This window comes from Bactrocera dorsalis, chromosome 4 (assembly GCF_023373825.1).
Source record: "Bactrocera dorsalis isolate Fly_Bdor chromosome 4, ASM2337382v1, whole genome shotgun sequence".
Taxonomy (NCBI): Eukaryota; Metazoa; Arthropoda; class Insecta; order Diptera; family Tephritidae; genus Bactrocera; species Bactrocera dorsalis.
The window spans coordinates 60095141-60114081 of NC_064306.1; the positions used below are offsets into that span (position 1 = coordinate 60095141).

General features: G+C 34.8%; 1 protein-coding gene across 2 annotated transcripts in view; it reads left to right on the plus strand.

The window, feature by feature from the left end:
* Positions 1-18941, plus strand: part of LOC105229728 (mannosyl-oligosaccharide alpha-1,2-mannosidase IA) — a 210805-nt gene that overhangs the window by 189580 nt on the left and 2284 nt on the right. For both annotated transcript variants that reach the window (XM_049454148.1, XM_011210161.4), the window contains exons 2-5: positions 16267-16879; positions 16948-17172; positions 18447-18585; positions 18658-18919. In XM_049454148.1, the coding sequence (XP_049310105.1) occupies positions 16267-16879; positions 16948-17172; positions 18447-18585; positions 18658-18919 (1239 nt within the window). The remainder of the gene's footprint in view (positions 1-16266; positions 16880-16947; positions 17173-18446; positions 18586-18657; positions 18920-18941) is intronic.

Here is an 18941-nt window from a genome sequence, read left to right on the forward strand (position 1 = left end):
GGTGAGCCTTGTACAAGGACACGAGAAATTTCAAATATGGCTAGGGCGAGGATATGAGCTTGTCTGAGTGAAGGCTGAGAGAGTAGAAGCGGTTAAAGAGCGCTAAAGCCGCAATCGAAGTTATTGCATAACAAAGCTGCTTAATCTTTAGCTGCTCGGCTTGCTTGATGCTTAGAGCAGGACGATTGTATTGTTGTAATATTGACAAACCTTGAGCCTTCTTATTGTAATTTTTTGCTTTTTTTTTTTGTAAGTTAAGAAAAGCCACCAACCGCAGCGGCACTGCAATCAACGTGACTTGCATTTCGAACACATCCGCCTCGTATGATTCGTACGTGCAAGGCAATAGACTTACAATGCACGTTTTACTATCTTTTATCTTTTTAAACTCGAATGTGTGTTTGTAGGTGTGTGTGTGTGTGTGAAGGAATTTCTTAGGCTGCAGGCGTTTGTTGAAGTGTCCTTTTGTGGCTTTTATAGCTTAGCCTGTAGCCTGGCAGGAAGTGCTCAAGTTCTACGAATACTTTCAGTCTATATACTATTGTCTGTGGTGGAAAGGACACAAAAAATGCGCACACATACAACCGTATATATTTTCTAAGATTTGGCTACAGTATTGTGCAAAAAATTAAATACTTTTGATTTAAAAGTTAATATGTCTGGCATATATTGAAGTATTTTAATTAACTGTGAATATAAGTATGTAATAGAACTTTTTGAATAATTTTTGTACAAGCTTCGAACCTTGGAGAGTTTTTTCCAGACTCTTAATCTAAAAAAGTTGCCATATGCATGCAATTATTTTGTTTTAAATAAGATATAAATTTAATAAAATGGTTCAATGTGGTTATCCAAGCCAAAATACTAGTGAAAAAGCTTATTTTCAAAAAATACTCTTATATAGAGTTGCCACCAGATTTTCAATTTTTTTAATATATCGAAAAATTACATAGAAAATGGAAAATATTTAAACAAATATATGAAAGTATGATTTATTATAAAAATACTATTGCATAGAGTTGCCATCCGTATTTAGAAAATTTTCAAAATGAAGAATTTGCATAGAGAAAAAAGAATTTCCTAACAAATAAATGAAAGTAAGCTTTATTATATGAATTATGTTGCATAGAGTTGCCATCCTTTTTTTAAAAATTAGTAAAATGAAAAATTGCATTATGCACTTTTTTGTATTTGTATGAAATTTTATATGAATTAGAAAAAGTAAACTACATTTTTTATACAAAAAAAAAAAAATAATAATTTTCAAAAAAAATATATGAAAGTAGGCTTCACCATTTGAAAACTAATTTACAGAGTTGCCATTAGAATTAAAAACTAAAATTTAATTATTATTATTATTAAAAATTAAGAAGCTGACAAATAGGTACAAAATAGTTAAGTGACGATCTATTCAAAAATCTATTTTTAATAGTCTAATTTTAATTTGATCATAAATACATATATTTTTTTAATGTAATAAAGGTGGCAACCCTTTCTAAATTCTAGTTATGTTTGAAATAATATATTTTTAATAATCTAATAATCGAATCTAATTTAAGTTTATCATAAATATAACTTTCTTCTAATGTGGTAAAGGTGGCCACTCTGCTCTAACTAGAAAAATATATACATTTATGATCAAATTAAAATTATACTATTAAAAAAATATTTTCGAAACATACAAATTTATGGAACTCAAAGTAAAAATTGAAAAAATAGCTTTTTGACAATATAGAGTTGCCATCTGTATTAAAAAAATTGTAATAAATTTAAAAATAATTTTATAGTTTCCAAAGTTAACTTTTATTGGCTTAAAAAATGTGATTTTATTATTAAGTTTTAACAGGGTTGCCACCTTTATTAAATGATAAAATATAAATTATATGAAACATATGTACATATAATATAAAAACGTTATATAATAACTATTGATAATCTTTAATTTGCGAAATTTTGGCTCTAAACAAAAAATAATACACTTAAATTACTATTAAGTGATTAGGCAAGTCTTACATGTGTACATATCTTTATGTTTATGTACTATGTATTTGTGTAAACAATGCCTGCACTTTGCCAATCAATCATGTTTTCCCCTCACCAACTGTCATTAGTACACTGTATAACTAAATAGAACAAGACCTTAGCAGACATTTGCCACATTTTTTATAATTTCCTTTTTGTCCTTTTTATTGATTTATTTTTGTTATTGTTGTGACATGCTTAAAAGCTCGCTTTGTTTGTGTTTACACTTTCTGTGTGAACACGTGCTCCCGCCTAATTGCCAAACAATTTCTGTTTACCCAACACATTGCAATGCTTGAAATGGTGTTTTTTCTAGTTGGAGTGGCGCAGCGACGCTAGACGGCTCAATTCTGATTACTCATACGCAGTGGCGGCACTACAATTGTGTCACGTTTTTGTGGTTTGCAGTTGAAGCAGCGGACAAATACTTTGCCGTTTGGTGGAGCGTGCATGTTATGCGCAGAAATTTTATTTACAGCAAGCGACAGCTTATTGGAAACACGATTTATTTATTTTTAGTCGATTTAGCCATATCCGTCTGTATATACGCGTACTGGTGCCTCAGTTTTTGAGATATCGATATGAAATTTTGAACAGGTACTTTTCTTCTGTAGAAGCTGCTCGTTTGTCGAAACCGCCACTGTCGGACTACTATAGCATATAGCTGCCATACAAACTGCATGATCGGCATCAAATGCTTGTTTGAAAAACTTCTCCATTTGTCGAGATATCTGCAAGAAAGTTGGCATTGATTTTTGTCCAAGACAATGCTACAATATCTAAAACAATTTTGCATATCGGACTACTATAGCAGATAGCTGCCATATACACTGCATAATCGGAATCAAATGCTTGCATGGAAAATTTCTCCATTTGACGAGATATCTTCACGAAATTTAGTATGGATTATTGTCCAAGGTAAAGCTAGAGTATCTGAATGAAAATTTCTATATCGGACCGCTATATCTTGTAGCTGCCATACAAACTGAACGATCAAAATTAAGTTTTTCTGTGGAAATTATTTATTTGTGAGGTGTATTCTAGCTTCGGTGCAGCAAAAGTTAATGTTTTTGTTGTTTTATGTGACAAAAATATTTTTTCGGGTGCTAAACATTTTTATTTAGTCTTCGCTGCACATTAATTCCCACAGCTGTTGACTTTTGTGTATGCAAGCTTGCTTATTATTCGTAATTTTGTGTTCTCATATTTCAATCCGTTATTTACTCGGTTGTACTTTATCAATTTTAATTACTTTGCACTTCAATTAATTACAAAATTAATTTTTCTGTTTGTGCACCACAAATTAATAGCGTCAGATGAGAAACTGACTCACAGAAAGCTTGCATACTCATTTGTGTATACAAACATACATAATTCTTTCATACATACATACATCTTTACATACATACATACTTCATTACAAACACTTCTGGGTATCTTCTTGCAGGCATCGATTACTCGCTCATTATTTTTCGCGTTCTTGTTGTATCATAATGAAGTGTTATTGAGTGGAGCCACTGCTGAGTTGGGTCATATCAACACCCCGTGCTCACTCACGCACACATCCATTTATATAAAGAGCAGCAGTTCGTCACATTTGTATTAATTTCGTTTACAGCCTGTCTTTCCCGAATTTCAGCCTGCTCTACATTTGTAATTCGTTTTTGTTGTTGTTGTCATCATTATTAGCCATTTTATTGCGCCATAAAATTCAGTTACTTAATATTTAGCTGTGTTTCTACTCATCATTACGAGATGAGCAAAATTATCCGCAAATGCTGCCATAAGCCATATTAATTCACTTCACTACGCTGCCTCCCTGCTCCACTTCCATGCATTTGCTTTGAAATATTTTACTGAGTAATATGTGGATCAGCTGCGGTTAAATTGAAATGGTCCATAAATTATTTTATGCTTATATTTTACTGGAATTTTTAATTATTTCGCGTTTTCACTAGTTTACTAATTAGATTTGTGTTACATAGTTTTCGCTATAAACATTTAGAAATATTACGTTTGTTGTTGGTGTGAGTAATTTAGTGATGCATTTAGTAATTAAAAAGCAGAGAAAAAGTAATACTATTCACAAATGCAAAAGGTTTCTCACAAGAACTTTGATGACTTGTAGCAAATTTCGTGGAGATATCTCGTCAAATGAAAATGTTTTCCATACAAGCACTTGATTCCGATTGTTTAGTTTCTATGGCAGTAATATGCTAAAGTGGTCCGATATTCGCCGTTTCGGCAAAAGATCAGCTTCTTGGTGAACAAAAGAGAGGTGCAAAATTTAAGGTCGATTTCTCAAAAAACGGACTAGTTCATATATATGTATACGAACCGACAGACGTACATGACAAAATCGACTCAGCACATCATCAAACAATAAGCCGATATCTAGATGCCTACCACTTTGAAGCAGCAGACTCCATTGGTGCAGGACCAATGCAGAGAAAACCAAAGTGTTTACCACACACCTCCAAGACAAGTTTACTCCTAACAAATTTAGTAATGGATCTAGCTAGGTGATGTTGTATCTTTCTTACTCTGGATTCTGAGAGTGAACGACCTATTGAAGGAATTGGAATTAGTATGCTGTCGAGTTATAGCCTATGCGAATGACATAGTTCGTGTAGCGCAGGGGTACCTAAATTTGATAACCAAGTGGGCAGATAAAAATAATTTAACCATCAATCCAAATACAACTGAGTTAGGTTTATTTACGAGGTGGTATAAGATTCCAGATGTTTCTGTCCTCTCATTGTGAGGCTCTATTCTTCAACCTGTAGACAGGAAGAAGTACTTGAGACTTTCGTGAAAGCCATAAATTGAAGAGAGAGTGAGAAGTCTGCTATTGTAGCAGATCAACTCGGAGGAGATGAGGTCCCTCATTTAAAGTTGTATATATTATGACTCAATGAAACATTTATTAGGTTAGGTTAGGTTAATCTGGAAGAAGACCAGTTTTATGATACCAGATGGAGTTCAGTTACTAGCTCAATGAGGAGCAGTTATCAATTAGGATGCCTGCGCTTGACGCAAATTTCAACAGACTCTGTGGCCTCACTATCGATACTTCTTCCAGTGTATCATACCGTGGGAACCCTACGCCTACGCCTACAACGTATTCTTGCTAAAAGTAAACAAGAGATGTTCCATTGTTTCCCTGATGATTTGCTCTAGACATTTCTTGCAGTCGTCTTGGTCTGTCAGCATCATTCTGCGGTCGTGTATCGCCACTAGACAGTGATCAGTTAGTATTCCGAAACAGTAGTTAAGTCAATAATCTTTTATTGGGTTGTTGTCTGGTGAAAGGCGCTCGCTAAACAGCTGGAATGTGTAAAAGAGCGCCCTAGTTGACATATGTGGTGCAAATGTGGGTTACATTGTTATATTGTTTGACGCAAATTACAAAAATTCTAAGGAAGTAGGCGAGATGGAATTATCTAGACACTTTCTTCTCAGCAATCCAGCCTGACTGAAAATACTGGGATTCGCTTCGTCTATCTCCTAATGATTCACATCTAGGAGTTTTTCTGAATCATAAAGAACCAGCCCTCACAAATGTCTAAATAGGAACCTAGGATCCTACCTAATCTAATCTAAAACATTTCGATAGCGATTTGGTGTTCTGAAACTTCGAGGCCTCCAAAAAAGCGTAGATTTATACTTCTAATCTGCCGCTTATTCAAACTGCGAAAGAGAAAATGGTCTCTGGGCCCAAATATAGCTAAAACAGTGTGTGAGGAATTAGTTGAAAATGTCATTCTTTCAATCTATCGTTCCTCTCACAATAGCTGAATGAGCGTCATCTATAACCAACAAAGGTTTTGTATTTCGTTAAACGAAGTAAAATCTCCGTATATTTAAAACGAGATTTAACAAAATAACCAATTTATTGTGGAACCCGAATAAAAACCGGCTGAATAATTCCTAAAAATGCATATGAACTCACTCCATTTCATATGCAATTGCTTTATTATGCTGTTTGTGTCAAAAATATTGCTGCTAACTCTTGAACACACACAAATGTACATACGATGATACACTCAGGCACGGGTACTCATACTTTTATACCATTTCCAGTACTTTTTAACAAATTAGAAGTGTCCTTGTCGTCACGACGCCTAAACAACATGCCACACTTGCAAATACACTGTGCAACAAAACAAAAATATGTGCATACGGGTACAAATTTAACTGTATGTATGTATGTATATGCGTCTACTCGTTCGCTTGTTTACATTTGCGAACGTGCATGAAAAATCGCCAACGGGCAGTCAGTCTCAGTTCGACTTGAGAGTCCAACATAAGCAACAGTAGCATATAAAATTATTCGAACAACAATAAAAAAGCCATAAAACAATGACAACTGAAATGTGAGTGAAAGTGGAAAACAAAGGCAACTAACGTCTGGGGGTCAACAGGCGGACGCAAGCGATCCGATAGATATGTTTATTAGAGAGGGTCGATTTAGCAGGTGCCAGAAGAAGAAAGAATAGTTTTTTCTTCTTCTTTATTGGCTTAGACACCGCTTATGTGGTTATAGCCGACTTTACAACGGCGAGGTAGTTGTTCTTGCTTTCGCTGTTTGGCGCCATTTGTAGATTCCAGGTGCAGCTAGGTCTTTCTCCACCTGGTCTTTCCAACGGAGTTGAGGTTTTCCTCTTTATCTGCTTTCCCCGGTGGATACTAAATCGAAAACCATCAAACCTAAAGTGTTCTCTTCCATCTTGACAACATGAGCGAGCCAGTCGTGGTCTATTTTGTACAGCTCATCGTTCCGTCGACTGCGGTATTCGCCGTGGCCAACGCGCAAAGGACCAAAAATCTATCGCAGAACCTTTCTCTCGAAAACTCATACCGCCGAATCATAAGATGTTGTCATCGTCCATGCAGGACGCGGATGATGATGAGTACATTTTGATATTCTATTGATCATTTGTCGAAATCGGTCAGGTCGGACAACAGTATCGTTGGCTCGAAACCGCATTTAGACTTATAGTCGCTTAGGCAAAGCTATTAGGAATGATCCGTAAAACATATCCCGCATACACGATTTCATAGAAAAAAATCGACCTGCCCTAATAAATACTGATGTGTCCACATGTAACGGATGAAGCTAAGCGCGCTGTTGCACCAGTCTGTTGTAGAATATTTTGACGTTGTTTTATGCTTGCCTTTTTCCTTCACATTTCATAATTTCCAACTATCTTGGTCCCTCTGGCACAACGCGACCTTTTGTCCAACAAGCGCACACACACACACAAATATACCTATGTGCATAGTATGCGACAGTGTTCATCTATATGCCATGCATATAAGCGGAGACGCGTCCACAGGGGCTAACTCTTGCCCTCCAAGCAATCGGCCATTCAGCCATTTAGCCACTTTACCGATGGTCATCTGCCGTCATTGCGTTGGCACAGTGACTTTAACCCAGTTTTGCTGCGCAGTTATGCGCGCACAAGTGAGCATTTATGTACATTTAATATGTATGTATGTATGCGCAGATCTGCAGTTCCACAACCAATCAGCCAGTGAACCACTCATGACCATTGTCAATATCAATGGCCATCCGATAGCATTTTACTGTCATCCTCTCACTTGACTATGCCACGCTATGTCAATGTGTGTATATATGTGTGTGTGTGTGCGTGTTTTCATGTCATTGTTATCGCCATCAACCGCTTTTTGCTGGCTTTCCTACACAGTTGTTGCAGTAATTGCTTTAGTTGGCTGGCTGTGTGTGTCTCTTGTTCTTTTTCTTCAATTTTGCTCGTTTGTTTTGAAAAGCGTAATTTTCCAGCGCATCGCATTCGTACACTTTGTCTAATTTCTAATTTCTTTGTTGGCATTTTTGCTGCTACTGTTGTTGTTGTTGTTAACACAGCTGCGCCTAAAATTAAGTTGGCCATCACCTAGTTCCTTAAGTTCATTTCATGTTCACATTTTTTGTTTTACTTTGTCCTTAAAGTTGTTCGAACATTTTGTTTGCTATCAGTTTTCACTGTCATTGATGACAGCTTTTACCGTTTGAATGGATGGCCAGTCCAGCCGTAGGCACACCTCGGATTTGCGCGCATTTGCTGCTTGAAGGCTTAAATAGAAAAGGTTAAGTGTTGTCAGCGTTTTCGCATTGTTCGGCTGGAAAGCATTTGCTCGAGTGCAAATATGTGGAGAATTTGAAGAGATGGCAATCTTCTGTGAAAGTTTGTCATACTTGATTTGGAGAAATATATTAAAGTAATAACTTTATATGAAGACTAATTTGTGTCGGGAAGGTTTTTGAATTTGAAAACTGTGGAGAGGAAAGATTTCCAACTATAGGTATATAAATGATCAGAAAATCAGATTGCTTTCTTTAAATTTTACTTTGGATTGGGTTCGAGTGATCTAATGTTAAATAACACTGTGCTTTGGTTATATTAGAAGATAAATGCCTAGAAATTCAGAATTTCCCAAACGGAAGAGACCATTATAATCCAAACTTGCAGTGTCCGGATATTTTTTTCGATTTTTACATGTTATGTTTAAGAATGAAAAATCATTCTGTGTAATCCCATTTTTTTAGCTTTACGAGCATCTCGGCCGGTAAATAAATGCATTTGATGCGAATGTTTGCCTTGAGCTTGTGAATTACAGCAAATAAATCTGATAACGCTCCTTGTTTTTCTACAAAACAGGTCCTTTTAATCGATAAATAAATATCGATTTATTTAAAAATAATCGATACTATTTTAAGTTTATCGATAAATTATTTGTTCGATACCCTATACTTTTTCCATGAAAATAAAAAAATACTATCGATTAAAAATTATCGATTTAGAAAGAAGAAAAGATATCGATACAAAATTTAGTTTATCGCAAATAATATGTATTAATTTGGCTTTTATAATTTTTCCGTTAAACTAAAAAATACTATCGATTAGCAATTATCGATTTTTGAGGTATAATCGATAAAAAATTTTAAGTTATAGAAATAAAAATACGTATGTATTATTACAACTTGTATAAAAATTTTTCCGTTAAATTAAAAAATACTATCGATTAGCAATTATCGATTTTTGAATGTATAATCGATAACATTTTTTAGGTTATAGAAATAAAAATACGTATGTATTATTACAACTTGTATAAAAATTTTTCCGTTAAATTAAAAAATACTATCGATTAGCAATTATCGACTTTTGATATAGAAAAAAAAATATGTTTTATTATAAAATTATAATTCCATCATATATATGTATGTATAGAAAAATATTATCGATTTTCGAGTTTATAATCGATACATTGTTGCGATTAACTGAAAAGTGCTATCGATAATTCTTTCAAAAAATCAACAACTGTTTATCGATTAACACTTTTGTTGCTTATGGAAAGTTTAAAGAGAAATATTTGAAGATTGAAAAGTTTCTTTGTTTCTGAATACTCTATAAATCTAGTTTTGTGGATGTCCCACACCCTCATCAATAATCATATTTTCTATGCAGCGTGCATTTTGCAATTTAACAGTTATGCATTCGAGTGACCAACCAACCGATATAGAACAGCAACTTATTCAACCAACGAGAGGGTTCAGCCAACCAGCAGTGTTTCATTTCCAATCAGTCTTTACATTCGACAATCCGACAGCATTTCTCACTTTTCTGTTCGAATGCAATTTTTTCATTCAATTTTTTTTTTTTTCAAACAGTTTCATTACAATTTAAACGCTCGTTCGGATTGGTGACGCTTTGTTCGTTTGTTATTGTTTTCACTTTGGCTGCTCTGCCGCTAACCAATTTTCAATTATTTCCCCATTGTCCAGCTTCATTGCCGGCAGTGAGTGCCGGGTGAAGCAGCAGGCGGGTAGGCGGCGGTTGTCAGGCATTGAACGACATTGATGACGGCAAAAAGGCAGTTCGATTAGTCGAAATCATTTCAGCGGCAACGATGATGTATTGTGCCTTCGTCCGTGCGAGCGGGTTGGGGTTTGTAGGGTGCAGAACAAAAGTGTTGACTTTTCGCGTTGGAAAGAGCGGCGAGCACCGAACCACGTAAAAATGCTGCCAAGCGAAAAGAAAAAATAAAATGAAATGGCGAAAACAAAGAAAATCCCGTAAATTGGTTGTGATATGAACGCGAGCGCGTCATTCCCCGCTATCACCAATACTATGATGGGGCAAAGCGGCGCTTGGCGCTCACGTTTATTTTACAATGAAAAAGGGGGTAGAGTTTTGTCATTTTTTGTTATTATTGTATTGTGAGATATTTCGGCGTGATAGCGTCGAATTCACCGCCGGCATTGTCTGTCCATTATATTGTATGTTTGTATGAATGTATACAAGTATTGAGGTTTATCTTTGCATTATTGTTTTGTAAAATTTGTAGCGTGCTTTTTCGCAACCGAAATTTTCACGCAACAAAAAACCAAACTTTACCTAAACAATAACTCAGCGCTTTGCAACAATTTGTAAAACGCAATGTTTTCATGCCCAATGGACTGTGTAGGCAACAATCGGGTGCGTGTTGTGGTTGCGTTTTGGCAAATTTACACTTTGTTATAGGAATTTAAATGTCGTTTAAGTTACGAAAACGGAGTTAAATGAGAATTAGACAAGTGTTAAAAAAATCACGAAATCAATTTAAAAATAATACAGAAATGTTACAAAATTCGTCATAGAACCCATTGAGAGCTTAAGGACCTGTTGTTATAGATCTATATATCTACTATTGAGGGTTGTAGTACTGATTTCAAAAAGTTCAAAAGTTTGTCGAAATCTTGAAAAAGTCGAGGAATAAAATAGAAAGTCATGATGAGTACCCAATTTGTTTCTTTTTATAAATGGTAACCAATACTTAAGGGGTTAGAGGTAGTCAGAGGCACGAAAAAATGAGAATTTTCAGTATTTTTTTGCTATTAAATCGTATTATTTTACAAAAGTAGTAATATGGCATTATTATAGAATATGTTGACTTGAAGTCACGAGAACTTCAAAAAAAATTTAATTTCAAAAGATATAGTTGTTCGTGTTGACCCAGTTCCAAAAAAAGGTACTTGCGGTGACAACCATAAGTCCTTGGAGATTCATCTAAAATCAATCGGACAAAAAACATTAGTTTTATAAATAGATAAACTCGGGCCTGATCGAAGGATTTTTTTTTTTCAATTTTTGGGAAAAAATCAACAATTAATTGGTGTTAAAAAATCGAAATTTTTGAAAAAAAAAATCCTTCGATCAGGCTCGACTTTATTATGTATTCTAAAAGCTGTATAAATTTCATTAAAATCTACTGAGCGGTTTTCGAGTTACCAGTTCAAAAAACATAGTTTTGAGAAAAACGCGTTTAAAGTTTGACACCATTGAAGTGCCCGAGCTCTCTTTGTTATTTGCCGAATAACTCAATAAACAAATTATCGGATCAACGTGAAATTTTCAGAGAATATTTTTGAGATATTACACTTAACGAAAATGAAAAAATTTTTTGAAAATTCTGACTAGCACTAACCCCTTAACCGAATGTCTCTATAATTTTTGCTCAAAAATTATTGACAAACGCATTTTAGTTCTACTCATTCATTTGCCCTGAACTTTCGTTGGCCTAATCCTAATTAGCCTACAACTTACTGAATCAAATATCTGATCATAGCTTTTTATAAAGAAAAGAAGTAAATGTAGTAGTTTCGGAAGCGATGTACATAGGTTAAAAAAAAGAGGCCAGTTGCTAAAGAGTTCAAAAAACTAACTTCAAAATTTGTACTTTCTAGAGCCACATTTCCAGCTCACTGAAAGAGGTCTCTTTCAGAATACAAATTCTAGCAACTTCACTACACCATGACAATAATGAATCTAAAGGAGTACCCAGAGAATACAGAGCATATAGCCAGACATTATTGATTATCAAGCAGCGAAAAGTCTTCTTTGCAGCCATTCTAACCAAATAAATATCGGATATTATACCGGAAACTCTAACCAAACGAATATCGGTTATTATACCGGAAACTCTACCAGTTAGTTAATTCTTAGATATTTCAGAGAGACAACAGACTTAAAATAATTAAAGTATATACGAAAACATATAATTTAGCTCGAATATTACTTTCTAAACTAGAACTGGAGTCAAAATAAACGAGAAAAACGTTCACTTTATTTGCACCAAAGCTATAATATCCTTCAAAAATGCAAAATATTCCTTACAATAACTTTATTTTAAACGATAAGTCTATATGACAGCTATATGCTTTATTGACTTAATCTGAACAATTTCTTTGGAGATTGCGCCATTGCTTTAGACGATAATCCATTCAAAATTTCTTGAAGTTAACTCGTCAGATGAAAAAGTTCTCAATACAAATACTTTAATCCGATTATTCAGTTTGATTGGTAGCCATATGCTTAATTGATCTGATATCGACAGTGAACTGGAAAATGAGCACCTTCTTGGTGCGATAATATCTCAAAAAATGAAGGACTACTTTATATACAAAGGGGAATGAATTCCTTTTTATTATACAGACGGGGATAACTAAATAAATTGATTCAGCTCATCATACTGATCTCTTATATATTTTTTTTTATAGGATCTCCGATGTTTCCTTCTAGCTACAAACTTCGTAGCAAATTTAATATTATTTTTTCAGCTCTTAAAAAGAAGCAAAAATAATTTTCTGATTGAAACTAGTAAAGAACGTACACAATAGGTTTTAGTTTAGAGATCATCGCAAGATGTTAGGAGAGCTTCTTGTCGTCAGCAACTTCGTCTTTCTCTAGTTATAGATAAGCAGATTGTATGTATATTGCCTATGCAGTAGAACTTAATATCGCGTAAATATAGCCATTTGAGTTGTCTTGAAGGTGGCGATGACCGGTTTGTCATGGCCAGCTTGAATACTCTTAAGAACTATATGAAAACGTAATAGTTCTTCTTAGAAGCTGGTTTCAAGCACACAAAGTCAATACAACGATTTCTATGCAGCTAACAGGAGCCGTTTCCAAGAAGTGTTATAATGCCACCTCGGGCGGCCTACTCAACTTCGCAAGTGAAGCATTCGAGCAACAACAATAAATGTTATTTATTTTTGTAAAAAAAAAGCAAACCAAACTGGTCGAAGACTTGATGGCAAATAATATGAGATTTCCACAAATTATTTCCAGGAAAAGGGAATTAAATTTGTTGACAAAGGCAAAAACCGCAAGTACAGACAAATTGAAATGTCAATGAAGGCGACCAAAACACGCTTTTCGTGGAACGAATATAGAAAACGAAGAAAAATTAGAGCAAATAAGAGCAAAAGCAATGCTAAAAATTATTACTGCGACCAATAGAAACCTATTAAGCAACAAAAATTAATTAACACAAAAATATTGCGTATACGCCGTGTACAGCCTTCGGGCGGCCTCCAAAGTTAAGTGCTAGATCTTGTTTACCAATGAACCTAATTATTTTTATTTGCTCAATAAAATTGCAAAATTTTCATTGCAGCATGAACAAGAAGCGCAACAACAAAGGTTTTCATTGTTTACAAGAACACACAAGTGGGTGCAAATCGGTGTGTGTGTGTGCATGCATAAGTTTTCTAGCTAATTTTTCAATCACCGAGGCTGTGTGGTATGCTTGGCGTACAAAAGCACAGTAGCGTGCACACAAATGCATATGAGAATTTTTGTAAATATATACTTGTATGTGTGTGTGCAATTGCATGGGTTCGCATTGGCGTGACGCAAGAGTATCTGATTACACTGAAGCGATTACAAAGCATCCCATTTGTTTATTTCCACCAGCCGTGTCAATATTTCTATGCAGCGAACTAATAGCAATTAATGCCAAATGATGCGTCACAAAAGCGCCAACAATAGCAACAACAACGACAACAAAGGTTCAGGCATTGCATTGCACTGGGCTACTCGCCGTAACATGTGAGCGTGTAAGCGTCTGAAGAATTGCTTATAAATTTCAATTAAGTTCACAAACTGACAACTTACAAACATAGTTAACTTATACATATACCTATACATATGTATATACATGTGTGTATGCATATGTGCACGTGTATGCATATCGCAGCTTGGAAGGTTACGAAGCGTTGTAGCATTGGCGCAGCGGTGCCTGTAAAGGCAACAAATCAAATAAATTGCAAATATTGTATGAACTTGAACTGCGCTTTGGGAGACACAGTCTGCCGAAGAAATTATAATGTGACTGTGAAATATGCTGATTAAATTTGATTTAAGCCTTGGCCACAACAATAGCGATAATTATGTGTGTTACTTTTACTACCGAGTATCCCAAAATTAAAGAAAAATTGGAATAAAATATAACAAATTAACTCAAGTTTTAAATTTGCCATCATTTCAATTAATTTTTACAGTTGACGAAGTTAAAAGACTATTCCGGCCATATTTTGTATGAAATTTTTGAACTGCGACCGCCAAGCTTTTATTATTTTTCAAATGTTTTTGACTAATGAAGACATATTGCTCTTGTTCTATCATGTAACGCTTCATTTTTACTAAGCCTAAACTGGCAGCTGCCGATTTGCCTAGTTTTTTAGGGTTATCAGCACTTTACTACATAAATGGCGGTAAATTTAAATGTGGCGTTAGTTTTGGAACACCCTGTATTTTTTTTTGACACACCTTTTTTTGAAAATAATTTGTAACTTCTCAAATCTAATTAGCTAATAATAAAAAGTTAAATTCTATTAGGTTAGATAGTTTAGCTATTGTCCATTCAAAGACCATACCAAAGCAAACTTGTTCTTATTTGTACAAAAAAAATTTAAAAAAGGGTAAAAACTTCCCAACAAGGGTAGCAGATGTCGGTTGTTCATTTCATTCTTGTTTTTAGAAAGAGAAGCTACGCAGTGAAACCAAAGAGCTATTGGAACAAACCGAGGTAGATAACTGAGATGATATACATCTTAAAAAGCTATTGGGTATAAGAACGCTGTCGGCCCGACGGATGTCGCGCTTGCTAACTCAGGTCCAAAAGCGTAGTCGTGAAATAACTTTACTGTTGATTATACTTAAGAGTAATCCGAAAGAGTAGAAGCGTCGAAACAGTGAACTCAACTAGGCAAACCGACTTCGAATAAAGCGAAGTCTGTCCTATTGACTGGAAAGGCCATGATCGAGATTTCAGATTCTGTGATCTACATTATCTGCATAGGAAAATGCCAAACAGTCACAGTGTTATACAATGCCGTATCGACGACGAATTGTCGAAGTAACGCCCACATTCTGGGGGAAAAAAAGTGCTCTCGCACCATGACAAGACACTATCCACTGCCATCACTTCCAAAATGGTGGAATTAGGTTACGAACTGTTGCCCATCCACTGTATTCTCTAGATTTCGCTTCACGGCACCATTGATGCTTACTTTTCAGACTTCTAGGAAAAACATTTTACGCTTAAGGAAGTTGGAGCATTGCTCAGTAAAGTATCAAGCTATAGGAGTTTAGGTTAGATTACACTGGCTGACTGTCACGCCATACATATACCTACTGCTCCTTTATAACGCCAGATGGAGGGTCATTATTAATATGAGCTGAAGTTTTCGTCGTGCGGGACGTTAACCCTTTTCGCGAAGTTTAAAGGAGACTTGTGATTTTGGTACTACATCCAGTCTCTTGAACTCCTAGATATCGAAGACGAGTTCTAGATAAGGCCAAACATAGGTAGAGGATTGTGTCCAGCGTTTCTCTCATATCTACTTTCCTGCAGTTTCTACATTTATCATCCGTAGTGATGTCCATACGGCTTGGGCTCGCATGGGCTGTCAGTAAGTTCTGACCTTTAATTAGACCAACAATCATTCTGCAGTCTTGGCGAGTCCATGTGAGTAGTAAGCTTGTGTCCCTCCCTTGCATATGATCTTGGCGATCCTGCGTGTCCGCCCCAAAGGCATTAATTCGCACTCTGATCCGTCTGTCAATCCTTGCGTATTTCCTGAACTGGCTCGGTAGTCAAGCGGATGCCACTTTTGACATTCTTATCAGCTATTTCGATTCCCCGAACGCCATTGTGGCCTGGATCCGAGAATATATGCATTTTTCTGGCAGCCACCGTATCTACTGCATCCCTGCTTCTAAAGACATGTTTTTTTATATTATTTTAACAATACAAGTATACTCTCGGAAATAGGCGCAGAACGAAAATTCTCCTATGTGATTTCATTATGTTTAATGTTTTTACCTCCTTCTCAAATTTTTTCTATATATTACAACATCAACTAACAAAAATATATTCCGCTATGCTTTCTAGATGATGCAGCACGCCTGGGACAACTACAAGCTCTACGCATGGGGCAAGAACGAACTTCGACCGCTCAGTCAACGTCCACATTCGGGCAGTATTTTTGGCATCTACGATCTGGGCGCCACCATAGTCGACGGTCTGGACACGCTCTACCTAATGGGTTTGGAGAAGGAGTATCAAGAGGGACGCGATTGGATTGAACGAAAGTTTTCGCTGGACAATGTTAGCGCCGACCTGTCTGTATTCGAAACGAATATACGCTTTGTAGGTGGCTTGTTGACACTTTATGCATTCACCGGTGATAATTTATATAAAGAGAAAGCACAACACATCGCTGACAAGCTGTTGCCCGCCTTCCAGACGCCCACCGGTATACCATATGCGTTGGTAAACACACGCACCGGTGCGAGTAGAAATTACGGCTGGGCTTCAGGTGGCAGCTCGATTTTATCCGAAGCTGGCACATTGCACTGCGAATTCGTTTATCTGAGCGATATAACGGGTAATCCGCTGTACAAAGAGCGTGTACAAACTATACGTCAAGTTTTGAAGGAGATTGAGAAGCCAAAGGGTCTATATCCAAATTTCATTAACCCCAAGACGGGCAAGTGGGGACAAAGTGAGTGTGAATTGTGATTAGAAGAGTTTTTGAAATCAATTGTGTTTTTGTTTTTTTTTTTACTTTAGTGCACATGTCGCTGGGCGCTCTAGGCGACAGTTTCTATGAGTATCTGCTAAAGGCTTGGCTGCAGTCGGGCCAAGTTGACGAGGAGGCTCGCGAAATGTTCGACGAAGCCATGGTGGCGATTAATGAGCACATGATACGCACAAGTTCGGGTGGTTTGACTTATGTCTCAGATTTGAAGTTCGATCATTTGGAACATAAAATGGATCACTTGGCTTGCTTTGCGGGTAAGTAAAGATAATTATAGACTTTTTTGCTTAATTCTTTAGGATATTGTATAAAATGATTGAAATTGTTATTTTTTATTATTTTGTGAACATGTTAACTTAAGTATACGGGAATAAAAAAATTTAGAAATTTGTCCAGACGTCTTAGTCCTCTAGTCACCCGAACTAGATTAAGAAAGCCCGAGACTCTAGCTTTTTCAATTATTACTTTTCATAACATGAACAGGGCAGGGCATTTTAAGTTTTTCAGGAAATTTATAAGAAAAAATTAAATTAAAAAATTAAATTTCAAACTTACAAATTTAATTTGAAGTCTTAAAAAAACTAATATTTGATTATTTAATGAAATTATCAAAGAAAATTTATTGAAAAATATGTTAAAAGAATATTAATTTTTGGAAAATTATAATTTTATTTTTTAGTTTTTATTTAAAGAATTAAGACAAAATTATTTAAAAATTTCATTATAAAATAAAAATTAATAATTTTCCAAAAATTAATAATTTTTTTAACATATTAATTAAAATTTAAAAAAATCAAATGAATAAAATTAATTTATAAAATAAAAAATAAGGTAAAACATTAATTAAGAAAAATTTATTTAAAATTTTAATTATAAAATAATAACAATTAATTTAATTCAAAAAGAATAATTATTAAAATGTATTATTTTTTTTTTTTTAATATTTATTTATAAAAATTAAGTAAAACATTAATTAAGAAAAATTTATTATAAAAGGCAAATACAAATAATAATTTAATAAAAAAATTAGAATAATAAAATTAATTAATTAAAATAATTAAAAAAAATTAAGTAACACATTAATTAAGAAATATGTATATACATACATATGTATTAAAAATTTCAAATGAAAATAATTTTATAAAAAAATTAAAACAATTAAAATAATAAAATTAATTAATTAAAATAATTATAAAAAATTAAGTCAATTAATCTTTGAACAAATATGTATTAAAATTTTCAAATAAAAATAATAATTTAGTGAAAAAATAAAATACATAAAATTACTTTAAATAATTAAAAAAAAAATTAACTAGAAAATATACATTTTTTATTTTTTAGTTTGTTTGTTGTTAGTCCACAAATAGTTCACATTAAAGCCTTATTGTAACTTTTTTTTTCTTCACTTCATATACACAAATAAAAAATTAAGAGACATTTATATTAGTGCTTCCAAAAATCATCAATATAGTTATATAACAAGGGTTATGTGTGTTACAAAAAATATACAATAATATTCCTTCATCTGCAGGTGGTCTCTATGCCTTAGCTGCCAGCACGCGACAAAACCAATATGCCAACAAATTTATGGAAATTGGTAAGGGTCTGACAAATACCTGCCACGAGAGCTACGCAAGAACGCCAACCAAATTGGGACCAGAAGCTTTTCGGTAAGTGAACAACACACCAACTAAATGGTGACGAATCTAACATCGGCTAAATCGTTTTTTTTTTTACAACAGCTTCAGCGACGCCGCCGAAGCGCGTGCCTTGAAATCACAAGAGAAATACTATATACTGCGACCGGAAACGATCGAGAGTTACTTTGTGTTGTGGCGTCTGACGCACGACCAAAAATACCGCGACTGGGGTTGGGAGGCTGTGCAAGCGCTCGAGACCTACTGCCGTACCATGCACGGCTACAGTGGCATCAAGAATGTGTATCAGGAGAATCCGCAGAAGGATGATGTGCAGCAGAGCTTCTTCTTGGCGGAAACACTCAAGGTTTGCTGACTGCTTTATTTAA